The sequence below is a fragment of the Leptonotus elevatus genome, chromosome 1 (genome assembly GCF_054856555.1).
Source record: "Leptonotus elevatus isolate MCC_2025b chromosome 1, RoL_Lele_1.0, whole genome shotgun sequence".
NCBI classification, from domain to species: domain Eukaryota; kingdom Metazoa; phylum Chordata; class Actinopteri; order Syngnathiformes; family Syngnathidae; genus Leptonotus; species Leptonotus elevatus.
Window position 1 is genome coordinate 17030203 of NC_141239.1, and position 17392 is coordinate 17047594.

Here is a 17392-nt window from a genome sequence, read left to right on the forward strand (position 1 = left end):
ATAAACACTGAAGTCTCACTAAGGCCCCGTCCAGACGGAAGCAAAGCGGGCTTCGTTCCTCAAACAAATCTTGTACATACAGAAGCATTTCAAGACTTGCGTGTGTCCAAAAGAAGACGCTGAGAACGTTTAACGGCTGTAATGTGTATGCCAAGTCTGGAGTGGCGCTGTAGCGCAGCCACAGCGAGTTAACGGAAAGCCTAGAAGAAGAATCAGCGAAGAAGAAGAACACTTTTTTTTCTAACTTTATTGCAATCTACAGAACAAACATGGCTTTGCATGTATCAAAACAACATGGAAAAAGACGAACACAGAAGTGACAATGGCGGGTGATTCAAGTACAATGCCGCTTGTTGAACGTGGGAATAAAGAAGCTAAATATTTTGCTGCAAAAGCATAAGCAAGCTAAGGAGGCTGCGCAAAGCGACTACGACACGGCTAACCGTCATTGTTGACAGACTGACGGTTCGCGCGCAGTCACGCGAGAATTGGCGCATACGTCATCAATGTGCGACAATGCGTCGTCATCGAGCTGCGACCATTACGTCATCACTGGAGGAGTGTCCTGCATGTGGTGTCCAGACGGACGCGTTCGGGGCGCGTATTGAAATTTGTCCACTCTGGAGCCAGGTTTTTAAAAGTGATCGGTTTCAAGCTCCGAAACCGCGCCACCGTGTGGACGAACGGTCTAAACGGTAAGAAACTTGTGAGGATACATTGAAACTGGCTTTCGTGTGGACGGGGCTTAAGTGACCACTCAAGTGAGGGTTGAGGACTGCCACGTTTTCAAACTGCTATATCCGAAGGTCCTTGAATATTCATACAACCAAAAGGTTGCAAATACTTTATGAGGGACTTTTTGCTGCATCTTTTATGATGATGTCATACTTTAAACCAAATTTTTGAAAACTGAAACGACCCAAAGGATTCCACAATTTTACTTAAACACACAGTGTGTAGGATTTAGTACCATCTATTGTTAAACTATTCATTCCTTATAAAATCCCACAATTAATTTCAAATTATGGAAAAAAAGTTGTATCACATCAATGCACATTTTTGTATATTTTGTAAGTCTAGTAATCGCTAATTATATTATATAGGTCGTGTCACACCTTACAGGAGGCTGATATGTTCTGCTACCATCTTTCTTGAAGCAGGAAACATCACGAGCGTAGTAAGCCCCGGTGCTGCTTGGGTCGAGTGTCGGACCCAATGTTTTGACCGCCGCTCATACCTTCCACAGCTGGGACCTGCAGGTGGTCGTCGCGATTCCTGTGATTTGAGATCCTGCCATTCGTCTCCCTCTGCTTTGCTCTCGCTAGCTTTTGCTATCTTCTCCCGCTAGCCGCTCTTCTTAGCCACTCCAGCTAGTTCATGCTAGCCGCTCTTCTTAGCCTCTCCAGTGAGTTCTTGCTAGTGTTAGAGTAGACAATATTAAGTATTGTACTCTTTGCGTGTTCAATTAACTGAATGGTGAGATTCTGTTGAAGGAGTTCCTTTGCAAAGATTTAATTACCAGAAGCTTCTGGTCCACATTGACAAATCATCCAAGCGATCATCTGTTCTGATGTGGCTCCCTCTCTCCAGCTCACATCGTTATTTATTCACAAAAAGGGTTCAGAAAAAGGTCAGCCCACAACACACCTGTTTACAAGAAAATCCGTTCCCATGGGTATAAATCAGATTAAAAGAATACAATAATAATGAGCCTGACTCCCTAGGTGACATAGCCCCGGAAACCTCCCTTTTAGATTACAGAATGAATAGACAGACCCGTTGCTCTTTCTCATGAAAGTAACACAGATAAGAATACAGGTCTATTCATACAGCCATACTGAGTTAACTAAATTATAAACGGCTAAAATATGATTTAAAACTAAAAAACAATGTTAATAACTCATCATTAGCCAGTAGCTACTCTTACTATTCACTTTAATAATAATTGGTAGTGATTGGTGGTAGACTTGCGAAGTATGGTCTCTCTGAGGCACCGTAGTGCACGTGCTTCAAAATCATTGCATTACATTAGTTCACCAATAGATGGCACTAAATCCCACACACTGTCACTTAACAAAAATAACTAAACTAACTAACTAAATGTAGTTTCAACAAAGTCAATCTAAAATTACTACATACAATTACAAAATCTATTTTACACCCCAAATTATATACAGTTAAACCAACATTTAAACCAACGTTTGTGCCAAATTTGAATTAAAAGTGAATTTGAATGGTGTCTTTGGACTGGAAATGGCACAAAAAATAAAAACCTTGAAAATATATTCATTTTATGAAGTCTTTTTGCCACTTTTGAGTCATTTCCAGGCAGATGATACACTTTCAAACGTTATGAATGATTTTGCACTAATATGCACAAAATAAGCAAACCACTCATTGTTCAAACAAACAATGGTGTGACAAATACTATCAACATATAATAAATTATTGTGGTTATGAGTCATACACAAACTGATGAATTGGTCAATTCCGCTTATCCACAAAAATGTGTTAGCACTCTGAAAGAAATTGTATTGCGAAATATATCTGTCTTCTGTCAACAACCATGAGTGTCAAAAAAAAAAAACCCTCCACATTTCAATAAACTTAAGTACAGAATGTTCCAGAAGATTGGTCTGACAACTTTCTTTCCATGAAGACAATCCGTTTCTTCCACTCGATTTAATATGACCATTTATCTACACGGTTCACATCCACAAGATAAGCTTGGAATGTGCATGTAATCTCAACAAAAAATAAAACACATGAACTGTAACTGTTCCTTAGTTAATGGCGTAATGGCACAAGTGAGATCATTTGATACGCAGTAAACAAAAGGGGGCCGCTAATTCATGAACCATTACATCCATCCATCCATCTTCTGCCGCTTATCCGAGCTCGGGTCGCGGGGGCAGCAGCTTTAGCAGGGAGGCCCAGACTTCCCTCTCCCCAGCCACTTCAACCAGCTCCTCCAGCGGGATCCCAAGGCGTTCCCAGGCCAGCCAAGAGACATAGTCTCTCCAGCGTGTCCTGGGTCGTCTCCGGGGCCTCCCGCCAGTGGGACATGCCCGGAACACCTCTCCAGGGAGGCGTCCAGGAGGAATCCGAACCAGATGCCCGATCCACCGCAACTGTCTCGCTCATGAACAATTACATTGTGCAAAATCTGTAATCCAACATAGCTTTTAATTTATTGTAACTGTTTGCCTGGCAGGCTTGATTTGACCCTTGTAAAGTGATGGGTGCGAAGACCGATGTGCAATCAGGCCGACTCACCAGCTGACTTGACTTTCATATCAGAGCTTACCGCAAAGTCGCGAACACTGACCCGTGACTTAGTTGATGGAAGAAAACATACAGTTCAAGCAGTTTTTGTGTGGAAAGAATGTAAATGTCTGTGTATTTAAAAGGGAGCTAGTGGGAATAACTTGGAAACCTGGACCGATTCCATCCCAATACACCCCCTGCTCTTTTTCTCACTCCATCATGTCTAGCCTCGTGAAATGTGTTTCTCGTTGTTTGTCTAAGTGCCTATAACTCTTCAAACTCTGCAAAACAACATGCAATTCCACTATTGCTCCTCCGGGAGTCTTTCCAAAATCAAAGGTTGAATGAGTAAAACAAGCAACACATGTCCAAATTGTCCATATACATATGTGAGGACGCACACAAAATGATTGCTACACAACCTTTCCCTCAGGACACCAGGCCCTTTTCACTGTTTTGATAAGTTAATTGTACATATAAATTAGAGTTTTTGCTCAAAAAGTAGTTAAACATATCTCACAAAGGTAACATATTAAGTGTAAATGACAGGTCTTGATTTCAGAGGGGGCGAGTCCAAATAAAGATAGGAGGAATTTTCCAGTTTCCAAGAAGTATGGCACAAGTTAAATGCCAAAAACGTGCGTTTCCTACAGATGTTTACATTGGCGGTGAGGTAGGAAACGCTGTATTAAGATTTTAATCCTTACAGCTGCTGTTTGGATATAGCAGGATTAAGGGAAACAAAGGCTGTAGAATTATGCAGACATGTTGCAAGCTGCAACATTGATAAAACTGCACCTGCAGTTCTTAATTTTCCTTCATATGTCATTATTGTATAAAGTAACAATATATCTTATAAAAATGCCCCCACTCTCCCTATGTCTCTATAGTGATATGCATGTACATATAAACAGAGCAGTCCAATCTGTAAGAGGAGGGATGGCTATACACCACTGATGTTGATCTGGTTTAACCCTCCTGTCAATGGTGACCTTTGACATCACCCTTTAAAATGAGGTTCAAGTTTGGTGTGTGGACCAGCACAGTCCAGTGTCTCATCATCCATCGATGGGCCGAATCATCAGGCGGACGGACTTCATGGAGTAGAAGCCTCCACCGTAGTCAGCCCAGAAGATCCCGTCCTGGAATTTGCTTCTGTAGACGCCTCCGCTGTACCACACGCCGTTGAGGTTGGCTTGGCCGCAAGCGTTGTACCACCAGCCGCCTTTGTGGAAATGGGCACAGTTACCTGCAACGGGGAATTGGGTTGACAAATGAGACAGAGCGTGTGAAATTGTCTATGTAGTTAACAATTAACATTTTATTGAGATCTCTTCTCGTTGTGGCCTCAAATATTTACTGGAAAATCGCATTTAAAATATACAGCTGTAAAGGACTTTTTCTTTTTTGCCAAATTGTCTACAATTTTTGAGCTCTTATTTTTTTCAACTTCCTGTTGAGTTTAAGTTTTATTTTGATAGAATCCAAAAATGGATAACGGAGGATTAGAGGGTAATCGACAGTGCATATCTAGACGGTTTTATTTTCTAGCTCTTCAGTGTACGAGGTTTGTATACGAGCCAAAAAGGGATTAAAAGAAATTTCAGACCACCAGTAAAGCTTCTATTATTTCAACCGACGCTACAACAGCTTCATATCCAGCCTGTGTTGGCAACTAAACAAGACCAAGTGCTTGATGAATGGCAGTTTTACATTTTTAAATATGAAAGGATGAATGAATGCTGTATAATTAGGGAAGCTGCAAATTGGTACGCCTGCCTTTCAACGAGGCTTAAGTTCTGCTGAGGGTTATTCGTGAACAAAATGATGCACCTCCCCTTTAATGGGATATAATAATAATCAGATGTCAGACAAACAACAATGGCGCTGCCGCTGACACCAAATTGGAGTTTGATCAATTGCCACGCTTGTCCAATTTTTGTTTACATTTACTCTTTGCGGTTGGCTCTCATATGACTTCCAAATGGTTTCAAAAGCTGCATCAGAATGGCGCACGTGCGTTCGGCATAAAAACATCTTCCTTCATTCATGCATTTTTGTGTTGGGGAACTTGGCAGGCCCCTTGCCCCTCTCTGGGTGATTTTTATTTTTATTTTTTTAAATTATTATTACATGCCCCCAGCGCACCTGACATTTTGGTGACAGACAGTAGAATATAATTTAGACTAGCTAAAAGCAGGTCTAAATTGTGGCACAGGTGGTGTAACGTGATTTTGGTGGATTTGATCAAGACACAGGCAGGCGGATTATGAACTCTGCGAATGTGTGTGGTGGAGGTCATTGTATTTCGTTATGAACATGTCATGTCATGTATGGGACAATTACTCTGAATAAATGTAGAAAAAAAATAATCGAACAAATTATTATTATTATTATAATCATCATTGTAATTTGTTGCTATTCATTATTATTATTATTATTATTTTATTATTATTATTATTATTTATTTATTTTAATCGTTATTATATTTATTAAAACAGCCCCTGTGCTGCGGCATGGGAATTGTTCTCATACTCGGACGCACAATCAGTGGTAGAAGGCAGTCTCCGAGTGCCCACTCCATAACGAATAACTTTACATTATCTAGAAGTGGAGAGCTTCTTGCAGTTCCTTTTAAATGTAATTTGTAGGGGCTGATCTCCAGCATCTACAAGTACATACCATGTTGGTCGCCTCCCTCTAACTGTGCCAAATTTAAAGCAAATGAGGATCTTTCTAAAATCAACAAATCAGAGGTCGACTCAGTAATGGATTGTTTGACCTTACATACACTGTATGCAGTCTGCTCTAATGTCATCATCTTTATAGTTACTCTTGTTTGAAGGGTGATGTAATGGCGTGCTGTGATGTATCCATGCTGTTGTTCTCCACTCACATTTTTAATTTAGCTCAAAGTTACAGAACAGCAGAATAAGCTGAGCAGTCTCATGCGTACCTGAGAAGGCATCCTTGTCTCGATCCAGAGTAGTGAACTGTTTTCCGTTGTGGCTGCTGAGAGAGTCGCCAGCATTGCCTCGATAAGTGCCCAACCTGAGACGGTAGCCCTCGCTCTCAGGCTCAAGGTGGAAGCTACTGTACTGAGCGTACACCTTCTTGTTCATCCAGTCTTCCAGCTCCACCTGTAGTTTGTAGTCGCCCTGACGTCCCAGCTTGTAAATGCCGTCCAGACCGAGCCAGTACTCCCCATCTGTGTTTCCGAACCCGCTCTGAGTGACAGGAAGATGAAAATGAATGTTTCAGAAAGATGATGGAAAAGGATTATGATTACTAGACTCTTAAAAATAACCCAAATGGGTGAAATAGCTAGCCCAGCGTTAGGTCCAAATGGGACAGAGCCGATGCTGAGTTATTTATACCTAGTGCATTGAGTTGAGGATTTGAGGTTGGGTTAATATTTTGGGTCCCCAACTTTGGAAAAGAAGAGAATGACCTCATGGCCCATCAATAGCAGGGACACTATCAGCAACTGTTTTTTTTTTTTTTGCTAGCCTATGACACAGGAACACAGGCTCCAGTCTATTACTTTAGCACGCAAAAGATGTGAACAATTATTCTAGGAAAATAACCACCAGTCTTCTGAAAGCTAGTCCAGTCAACCTACCAGAATCAATCACTAAGAGGAAAACTGGCCCGAAGAATCCGGTAGTCTGGCCATATGCCTCTAGAACACTTTACTCAGTAAACATGGTTGAGGTTTGTGACTTGGATTAGTAAAGTAAGCCAGCATTTGATAAAAGATGGCGAGTTTCAGTGTGACCCCTCCCCTCTTGGGCTTTGTGCGTGTACATGTGAATGAATGTGTGCGTGCTTGTTGTGGCTTTGTGGGAAAGCGCAAAGGCAAATCAATGCCAAAGAGGGAGCAATTTAACCCCCACTTAGACATTCTCATGTTGAATGGAACACTGAATGGCCAACCAAGGTTTGCATCAGTGATTTACTCCACCTATTCCTCACAGATCTTTGATGAGAGGGCCTATATGTTGTGGTATGCACTAAACTAACCAGCCATCCATGCAGGAAGGCACCAAAGTAGTAGCGGTTTTGGAAAGAAGCCCCTACAGATTGTGCTGTGGAACATACCTCTCCAGCGGGCCAGCTAATGTTTCATAATGGAAATCTCAAACTAAAAAGCCTGGGATGAATAACACTGCTGACGCGGCATTATATTTTTTACAACGAAAACACACAGATTCTGACCTATAGGAAATAGTCCCCCCACAAGGTTCCTGCGAGTCCCACAAAGGCAACACTGTTATCTCTGGCTGAAGCAGTCTGAGGTTGAGGAAACACCAAAAAGTGTCAGTGCAATCACCTTGTAATTTTCCCAGTTCCTGAAGAAGTTAACAGAGCCGTCTTTCCTGCTAAGAATCACAGTCCAGCCTCCATTGTCCATATCCTGCTCACACCAGACTTGCAGGGACTTCTCTGCCTCGTCAGGTTTGATCAAATACATGCCGCTGGTGACGTGGCCGGCCTCTTGAGCCTCCAGACAGTCTCGGAATGGACCTTTAGGGATAGAACAACTAAAATGCTAAAGAATATCATCAAAATCTATCTATCTATCTATCTATCTATCTATCTATCTATCTATCTATCTATCTATCTATCTATCTATCTATCTATCTATCTATCTATCTATCTATCTATCTATCTATCTATCTATCTTTAGATAACAAACTAGTTAGCTAGCTAGCTAGCTAGCTGTCTATACTGTAAATCTGTAAGTTATCCCCACTGTACCCCATCAACATAACAGCTTGAAAATTATGTAAATTATGCTCTCCTGCTTTGATTGCATGTTTATATCTAACACGTCAATCTAATGGACATTAACTTTTTTTTTTTTTTTTTTACTAGGTCAGGAAAGCTTACAATAGAGGACTTACGTTCGAAAGCAGCTTCTCTGTCTTAATTAAGCCTATATAACTATTAAATATACTGCATAACGTTGGATCAATTGTCACTAAATGGAATGCAGAATTCCCAAACTACCCACTGATCGATTGGAACCAGCGCAGGCTAAAGGACTAATTGTGACCATGAACAGATAAGTGGTTCAAGAAAAGAAGCGAGATAAATTCTGATTGTGAGATAAAAATTAATTGGTGTCCTCTACACTGGGCCATCTTAAAGGCATTATTCCCCGCTTGCTTCCAGAAGAACCAGCCGTCTTCAATATAACGGTTTCCTCTCACTGGCAGTATAACAACCTGAAATACTATACAAATCTGTTGGAGAAACATAAACAAGATGTGAGTTTAGGCTTCTGTGAATTAGGCAGAGTATAATTTGTTCATCTGCTTAGTTCCTGCAAGCTATTACAGGATACTCTACAAAGTTTATGTTTTGGATTTTCTTTCAATTGTGTATGTCAGTTGGAGATTACATAGGATCATTCAGGGGACCCTCCAATTTTTATACCAAAGCCCTAGCTTTGGGTGAAATGCTTTTTTATGACTTTTTTTTGTGTGAAAACATTGCCTTTTGTTGATATCTGGTTGAGCAAACTAACTCTCATGGTCTGGCAGAGTAATAAAAAAAACATATTTATCAAAGTCTGCACAGCGACATGTCTGAAAAAGCAGAGGAAAGAGGGTCTAATTAGGTCACATTATGAATTAGTTACCCTCATTCCTTCCTTAACTATTGTATACAGAATGTCTGCTTTTCAATCAAGATAATTCCTTTAGCTCAGGATTTTCACCCACAATCATGTGTGCTACAGTCAACATGAAGGTAAACCCTATGCAACTAATGATATAATAACAACCTAAAGATACTGTAGAGTCTATTCACATCTTCATGGCATAGTTTATGAAATATTAAGCACTGGATTTGGTATCCCAGAGGCACTTAGTGGTTTGAGCCTATCATGGCAGTCTGGGTTTGGTCCATGTCTGCAATGCAATGGAACAGTCTCCAAAAGAATAATTTCCATACAGCTGCACAGAAACCTTACACACTTTATTATTCTTGGGTGAGGGTGAGCTAAATGTGCGAGGAATTTCTGTTGATGAGCAAAATCGAGCTGGTAAGGTTTTTCTTTGCTTTGCTTTAAGTCCCCAGCCTCAGTTTAGACATTACAACATTTTTATTTCCATACGGGTCTCTACGCTTTCTGTTGAGCAAGGAGTGAAACTGCAGCTGAATTTGCAGATCGTTGACCTTTGAAAACGGGGCCACTAGACCACCTGCAGCTGAACTCAAAGTGAGTGTGTATAATTTTGTTATGGTTGACCTGTAAAGTAGTGAATGCTCTGCAAATGAATGAATGCATCCATTGAAATCTCCAATAAGGGTCAATCATAATGCTTGAAAATAAGTACATCATTTAAAAAATTTTCAACATCACTGCGTCACTGGGCCATTGTGACAGCTGTTTCTATGAGAAGAATATAAGAACCTGTAAAGCTGTTTTGTTCAACAGTTAAATAATTGTATTCAGGGATCAAAGAAAGCTATTAGAACAGTCTTTGAATTAAAATATACTTTGTATTTGTGGATTTTAGATGAATTCCAAGATTTTACTCAAATATCTGTTACACTATTCGTAGAAAATAGCAGAGGTGGCCATTCCGTCATTATTGACAGAAGGTCCGTCAATCCGTCAATGACGGACGCCCATTTTATTGACGATTGATAGGAAAGTTCGAAAAATTGACGAACCGAGCATGGTTCGTCAATGTAATCGTCAATCCGTCAATGCCAGGCATCCCATTTTTCTGACGAATTGACGAATGACGGAGCATTGATGGATGCCCACTTCGAATGACAGAAACATTGATGGACGATTGGACGCTCATTCTGCTGAGCAATGACGGATTGATGATTACAATGCGGTTTGGCTTGAAATTTTGACGGATTGACAATGAAGGGTGTCCCGACTATGACGATTTCCGAAAGTCGAACGCTCGATAATTTATTGGCACGCCCACCTCTGGAAAGTAGAGGTAAACGTGATTTATTGTGATTAATTAGGAAAATGTCAATCCCTTGACAGCACTAATATATGTACATATGTACTACTGTATATATTTTTGGAAGGAAATGTCTTATTTACAATACTGACAAGTTCATTCGTATTGTAAAATGACAACAAGAAACGAATTGTATCACACTCTCATAAACGGACTATATTCAATCGAATCATTATCCGACTGAATGGAAGCGAATCGAATGGTTTCATTTTAAAACAAACCGTCCTTGAATTGTATCCAGATACTTATACTCATTCATATGATCATTTGATGTGTATATTTACTCACCTTCAGCACTAAAGTTTGTCTGAGGGGGTTTCAGGACTTCCAGGGTGCCGCCTGTGGGTGACGGCCCCGAACGAGAGCCCCTTTCGCGGGCAAAGCTTCCGCTATTATCCCCTCGGATCTCATTGGTGATACGCGGGACATTAACAGGAATGTTCTCAGGCACCACGTGCACCATCGGAGGGCCAAGTGGTGGCGGCTCTTGTCTACGGTCCTCCATCTTCATGCAACTTTCTTCCAGAGCGCCGATCACCACCGACTGGTTGTTGACCATCGCTGAGAGAGCAGCGTATTTGGCCTCCAGTTCCTTGTAACGGGAGGACAGACGCAGTGACTCAGCAGTGGCGTTAAGGATGCGTGTCTCCAACTGAGCCAGCTCCAGTGAGTTGTCCCTCTTCCTGATGATTTCGTGCAGCAGCTGCATATAAAGCTGGGTCACCCTGGAGTTCATGTTCCTGCTCTCTTTTCTCAGCAGCTTCATCTCATTCACCAGGTTACCGTCCACGTCCACCACCAGTTTCAGAGTCTCCATCTCCCGCCTTTGCTTTGACAGAAGGTCACGCACTGCGGCCACATCAAGGCGAGTCACTCGGTCTTTGTCTGGGACGGGACCGCTGGCTGCGCAGATGGGGCCTGTGATCTTCTGCTCAGGGACCAGGAAGGTGTAGGAGCACCTGGATTTGTCTCCATTGGCCTCTGGAGCTCGCCGTGCCCGGGACAGGATGGGGTTTTTGAATAGGGCTTCGCTGTTGCTCCAGAGGGACAGGCCAAACAAAGTAAACAAGCTCCACATTCCAGGTCCCATTCTTTCGCTCTTGATTTATCACCATAAACGAAGATTTCTGTGAAGACAAGGAAAAGTAAAGAACATTTTGCTCAGAGGTTTTATTACCTAATTGTGAGGAAATTCCACCCCGTCCCTCATATGTTTCTAATAGTCCTATGTGTGTGTCACTGGTTGCTATTTATAACATTCTCATAAATATTCAAGTTGGTTCCTTCTCATAAACGGCCTTGTATTTTCCTAAACCAGCTGGGCACTTTCCAAATGCTACTCATTAGTAGCTATACACAACCAGTTGTTTTCCACTTCCATTGATTTTGCCATTTTATTGACAGCCACTGTAGCCAATCAGAAGTTAGCGTGCTTGCTAAGTTTGGTTGAGATCGCATCGTTTCGCTAAGTTGCGTAAGTTGGTGTGCAGATAACGTAGTTGGGTCAGTGTGCGTCATAAATAAGTGAGTATTGCGTTAACAGCAAAGACACAGCCTAATATATAATGTTTATGGTTAATGCGGGGCTTGTGTAGGTTAGTAGAACGGTGTTCATATCCGTGGGCCGCTACTTACCATTGCTAGCGTGCCGATGGCCCATTCATGCCAAGTTCATTTATATTTTACAAGCTATTCTCGATTGAGGCGTTGTTTGTTTCGTTTACCTTACTGATTCATTGTGTACTGATGTCTTTATTTGATTATTTGTGTTACTGAATCACACACATACCTACCTACAACACCCATCATTTTGACGTTAATAAAGGAAGTTGAATCACCTTACGGACATGTAGCTCTCCCTCAAAACACTTTTCTTTTGTGTTAGCAAACATCTCGCAGTTAACTGCTAATAGCAGCACTGTAATGCAAAATACATTTTATGAACTAACAATAAATGGTAAGGCACTCGTGTAAAAGTCCAACTCCAGCTCAATATGGTAAAGACGTCAGTCTAAGCAATCAAAAAGCGCCTCGCAAACAGGCCCTCTGGCTCATTTGTGATTAAGTTTGAGACATGCCACCCACCCACCAAAAATGCTCAAGAATCATATTTTCAGGGCATTTGCTTGTGGGTTCTCTTTAATTATAGTCCTTGCCACATCAGTATCAGGTGTCCGAGTGTGTGCAAGGGCTGAGATCTGTTTTGAATACGTCTGCCGAGCTGCCATGAACCTTAGCTTACCTGCACTGGTTTGTGATGAGGATTAGCATGCAGAAGGAAAATCAAACTCAGAGCAAAAGGAATATATTTATTGGGCTGCTCAGACTCCTTTCAATGTGTGCTATTCCTTCTTGGCTGGTACTAATGTTTAAAAAAAAAAAAATCTGAATTTGTGTTAGAAATAGAGGAAATTGATGGGTTTCAGAAGCAGCAGGGGTTAGGAGGAATGACTGATTTATGAGTGCTGCGTTATTGAGTCCAATTTTGGCAGGAGCGGGTGTGTTCTTTGGTTCTTATTGGTTTTGACAGGCTATCAAATGGAGAAGAAGCGGGTGACGTTCAAGTGTGCAAAAGTAAAAGATGTTTCCCTCCTTTAATAAGCAGGCTTGGCTCTGCTAGTAGGGCTAATGGGCCGCCAGCTTTGAGCTGACTTTGGCACAACGGGCCGCATCTATTCAGAAGGCCGTCTGCTGTCTATATGGCCATGGTGATAAATTACACACGAGAAAATTTGCTTTTGTTCATAACCTCCTTGCTGGGTAGCTGTGAATTTTCAGCAGATTGAGTTACTGCTATCAAAGTTTGGGTTAATTGTTCATTTGGACCCAGCAGAATGGGTTGAAGGTTAGATTTGGGTGGTCTGAATTGTTGAAGCTGGTCACCATTTTTGACACAGTATGCATTAGCCCGTACTGTTTGGCTTTATGTGGTGGCATCTTCTGTTGAAAGATTGGGATTTTTAAGGAATTCAGCAGCAGATAATCACAATTGGCAGAAAATTCCATGACCTTTAAAAAAATAAAATAAAAATGAATAACAGCAACCAAACATCCATTTGGCCCAAAGAACTACACAGAAACATCAACAGTGCAAATAGTGCAAATAGTGCAAATAGTAGCAGTGTTATATACAAAATTGCGGTACATGGTCAAAAATGGCGGAAAAACGCTAACAATTGATGGGGGTGGGGGGTGGGGGGGGGGGGGTCATCTATCAGAGGAAAAATGACCTTATCAGAAATTCCAAACTTTTACCAAATCGGGATGGCTAGTAATACAGACTCTATAGCTGTCAAAATTAATCGATTAATCGACAAGTAATAGATGATCAAATTAATCGACAACTATTTTAATAATCAAATAATCGTTTGGAGACATTTTTAATTTAAATAGTCCAAATCTTCTGATTTCAGTATATCAACAGTAATTGTTTACTGATTTCTGTAGTCCTTCATGGAAGAAGACTGAATATCTTCTGTGTTTAAGCAAACTTTTTTTTTAATTTGGAAAACAATGAGTAACATAGTATAACAAACAGGTTAACAAAGAGTAATAAGGGGAATTTATTTATTTTTTTAAATGTGAAATTAAAATCTGATTCGTCGGTTAATCGATGGAATAATCAATAAATTAATCAATTGTAAAAATATTCGATAGTGCCTGGATATAAATGGGTGGGTTGTGTTGGGAAGGAGCGTAAAAAATGTGCCAAACATATCACGCGAGTGACTTTCTGTGGCGAACTCTGACAAGGGAAAGTTGTTTCTTCTTCTTAGAAAATGTGGCTAGTAAAATAAACACGAACGCATTTCTTGGTCGCTTTACCACATCAGTATATGGCTAGTTTTTACCACTTGTCGAATCAAAATCTTTACTCAACAGGCTGGGTCAAATCCTCACCTCAGTGCACTGGGTATAAAACCCCCAAATTGGGTCTCTTTTTTTTTGGGGGGGGGGGGGCAGTGCTGAGTTAGCTATTTCATCCCATTTGGGTTAGCAGTTATAAGAGCGTAAAGGCATAGAAGAAACATTGCACGGCCTACTTCTCAGTGGAGCTTGTCCAAACAAGTCCAACAAGGAGTTATAACAAACGCCAAAAAGGGAGAAATAAATGAGCTCAAGACACAGACAGAAGGTTTTGGTTGGCTCATTCCTGTGGTCACCTCTTGATGTGTGCTCGTACTGATGAGTCTGCACCACACTTAATGGGAGAGATCCCAAAGCATTACAGAAGCTCAAACTGCTGCTAAGGCAGAATAATACTCTTTTGTCAACGTCACTGGAAAAATATGCTCTCCTTCATGTCAAGTTTTCGCGTGTGGTTTAAATCACAACAACTTAGTAACAGGGGGAAAAAGTGTCTACGCAGACATGCATACATTTTAAACAACTCCCTGTGGCTGTCATATATGGTAAACAATAATCTGCTTGTTGTATGACATTATAAACCATCTGAGGGCAAGGAAAAGACACTTGACGGAAAATGGGCCATGTGTCAGAGCTCAGAAACGCCTTGGCACTGTCACTCACTTCATTTCACCCACAGGGTACTTTTTCCTGTCTTTCTGCAATCATCACTCGTCCCCCTCAATAGGCCGCTCTCTGCAATCGGCCCGTCTGCTCGTCTCGGAGCTCCTAATATGAATGCCACGAGGAAGCTGTGGCCTGACAGGAGCGACAGTGTTTTCCTCAGTCCTGGGCTGTGGGTCTCATTGGCACTCAGGGGCGGAGCTACATGGTGGCCAGGGGTGGCCATGGCCACCCCCATAACTAAGGGAAAATGATAGAATCCGTGATTTTTCTTCATTATTATTATCATCATTATTTTGATCTATTATATTATATTTCATTTCTTTATTTATTATAGAATTACACTGGCCATCCCAATAAAAACTTTTCTGGCTACACTCCTGTTGGCACTCCTTACCTACACAGCTTCCTCGCTGTCATTCGCGCCTGCGAGGGCTTTACCGAGACAGCTGCGAAGATATCAATCCAGGCATTGCAAATAAACATGCCAAACTTTGCAGGGGTTGCTTCTCCTGACCACTGGCTGACTCCATTGAGCGCGGATGTGGATGTTGATTACCATGAGTCATTTCCAGCAAACATATGGCACAAAGTATGACTTTCCAGAGAATTCAGTTTTTCACATCAAACTGTCTTGAGGTTATTGACTGTGCCAATTACCCCGCAGGTTTTTTTCTTTTTCTTGGTACAGACGGATTTAATCAGAGTCTGTTCGGGTCCTGAGGGACGACATATGAGCTTTGTCCATACTGTTAATGAAGAGGAGGTCCGCAAGCAGACATGCAGAAAGAATGTCAAAATAAATATAAAGATGGTTCCTTCAAACAGACTCCTGACTTTTGAATTGCTCACGGCGGCTAAGAATGTTGTGCATATGAATTATTGTTCATTCATTTCATAATACATTGGAGCATGACCTCTTACCTCTCTTGGTTGTCAGGAGTCCAGCGGATGCAGGTTGAAGGATCCAGGTCAGTATCTCAGCTACGTTGAGTTGTCATACCCTCCATGCTCTCCTCACGCTCCCTGAGTCTTTGCTCTCATTGAGAATGAAGGCCCGCTCACAGCTGCCGCGCAAGCTAACCCGGCCCGGTAGGAGAACACAAGAGGGTGGTCCATGTGCAAAAAAAAAAAGAGGGAGGCTGATGGTTTGGGTTCCTCAGTAGTCACAGGAAAGATGAGGATTGGCCCTGCCTTCTCGCAGTGATGTCATGCCACTCCTCCTTATTAAGTTTGACCACAATTAGAAAAAGGTGAATAAAGAATTGTGTTGTGTATTTCTCTTGTTTATAGATTTGTACAGCTGTGCATCAAACTCTCCTCCTTCCCTTTTGCATTATTATTCTAACCAAATTGATGATCACCAGAGGTCTGTTTTGGATTTGTCCTCGCTTCCTGTGGCGGCCCAGAATGCATCTGGCAGCTGTGTTTATGTGCTCATAAGGACAATGAGTGGCAAGATTCAGGCAAGAAGAACGCCCCTTGAGCTAAATGTTTTGAAATGTGAAGGGGGCTGGCTTTGATGCATCGGGATGCTCTGCATGGGGAGACGTACTCAGCCGCGTGGGAGGACAGCTTTGCTTGTAATATTCAAGACAGGATGTTTTTATTTTGGTAGCGTGTGATTGCATGGAGTGAGAGTGCTTGTCCTTGACCCACAAAGGGGATGTGTTTGTTTTGTGTGCGAGTGATTGAGAATGATCTTCACATGTTGAATGGATAAATGTTTAATGGTTTGTAAAAGCAAAATAAATAGTTGTGTTTATGTTTACATTTGACCATATGCGTAGAAGAAATATTAGTGTCTGGGCATGATGTATCCCAGTGCTGGGGAAAGGGTGGACACTCAGCAGACTTTTCATTCGGTTCGGTACACCTGTACAATATATTGGAGAGAAAGTCAAGTGAAAAATGTTGTTTACAATATATTATGTGTGCCCTCACTGGTCTAAACATGACATTCTGATTAATATTATATTTGTGGAATATGAATTAAGCAGCAAAATCCACCTGTTTTTATCTATCTCAGGGGCGGCCATTTTGCCAATTGTTGACTGAAAATGACATCATCGTTGCTCAGGGTATCGACTAATCACAGCTTACCTCTTTTTTTTTTTTATTTTGGTTATGTGACATTTGCAAGCTGGGCTGTGATTGGTCGTTATCTGAGGCCTGCGCTACTGTGATGTCATTTTCAGTCGACAGCAAGTGGTAAAATGGCCGCCCCGTGAGATGGATAAAAATGTGTGGATTCATTCAACGAACACAATATTAATCAGAATACAGTGTTTAGAATAGTAGTGCCACACAGAACACATTGTAAATAATTTTTTTGACTTGACTTCCTTAGTTGAAGATCTGCAAACAAGACAATAAAAGTAGCAGTACAATTAACACAATTTAATTGTACTTTTTTAAAATAAGGTTAGGTAATTATAATTACATTAAAATAACAATGAACTATAAAATGATTTAAAAAATAATAATTTTATTATTAATGTACAGGCACTTTTTTGACCTCATCTCGAAATGACCAAGCCATCTGTCTCTTAAAAATTAAATATGACCCTTTTTGCACAGTTTTCTTTTTTTGCAAC

At 41.2% G+C, this 17392-nt stretch overlaps 1 protein-coding gene across 1 annotated transcript; it reads right to left on the reverse strand.

Annotated features, from left to right (window-relative positions):
- Window positions 1-1561: 1561 nt before the first annotated feature.
- Window positions 1562-15904, reverse strand: LOC147181090 (angiopoietin-related protein 1-like). Its single transcript, XM_086078600.1, has 5 exons — window positions 15720-15904; window positions 10554-11392; window positions 7601-7794; window positions 6224-6494; window positions 1562-4516 (listed from the first exon to the last, which is right to left on the reverse strand). Exons 2-5 carry the CDS (start codon window positions 11353-11355, stop codon window positions 4326-4328), a joined length of 1458 nt encoding a protein of 485 aa, XP_085934726.1. The 5' UTR covers window positions 11356-11392; window positions 15720-15904; the 3' UTR covers window positions 1562-4325.
- Between the last annotated feature and the right edge of the window lie 1488 nt (window positions 15905-17392).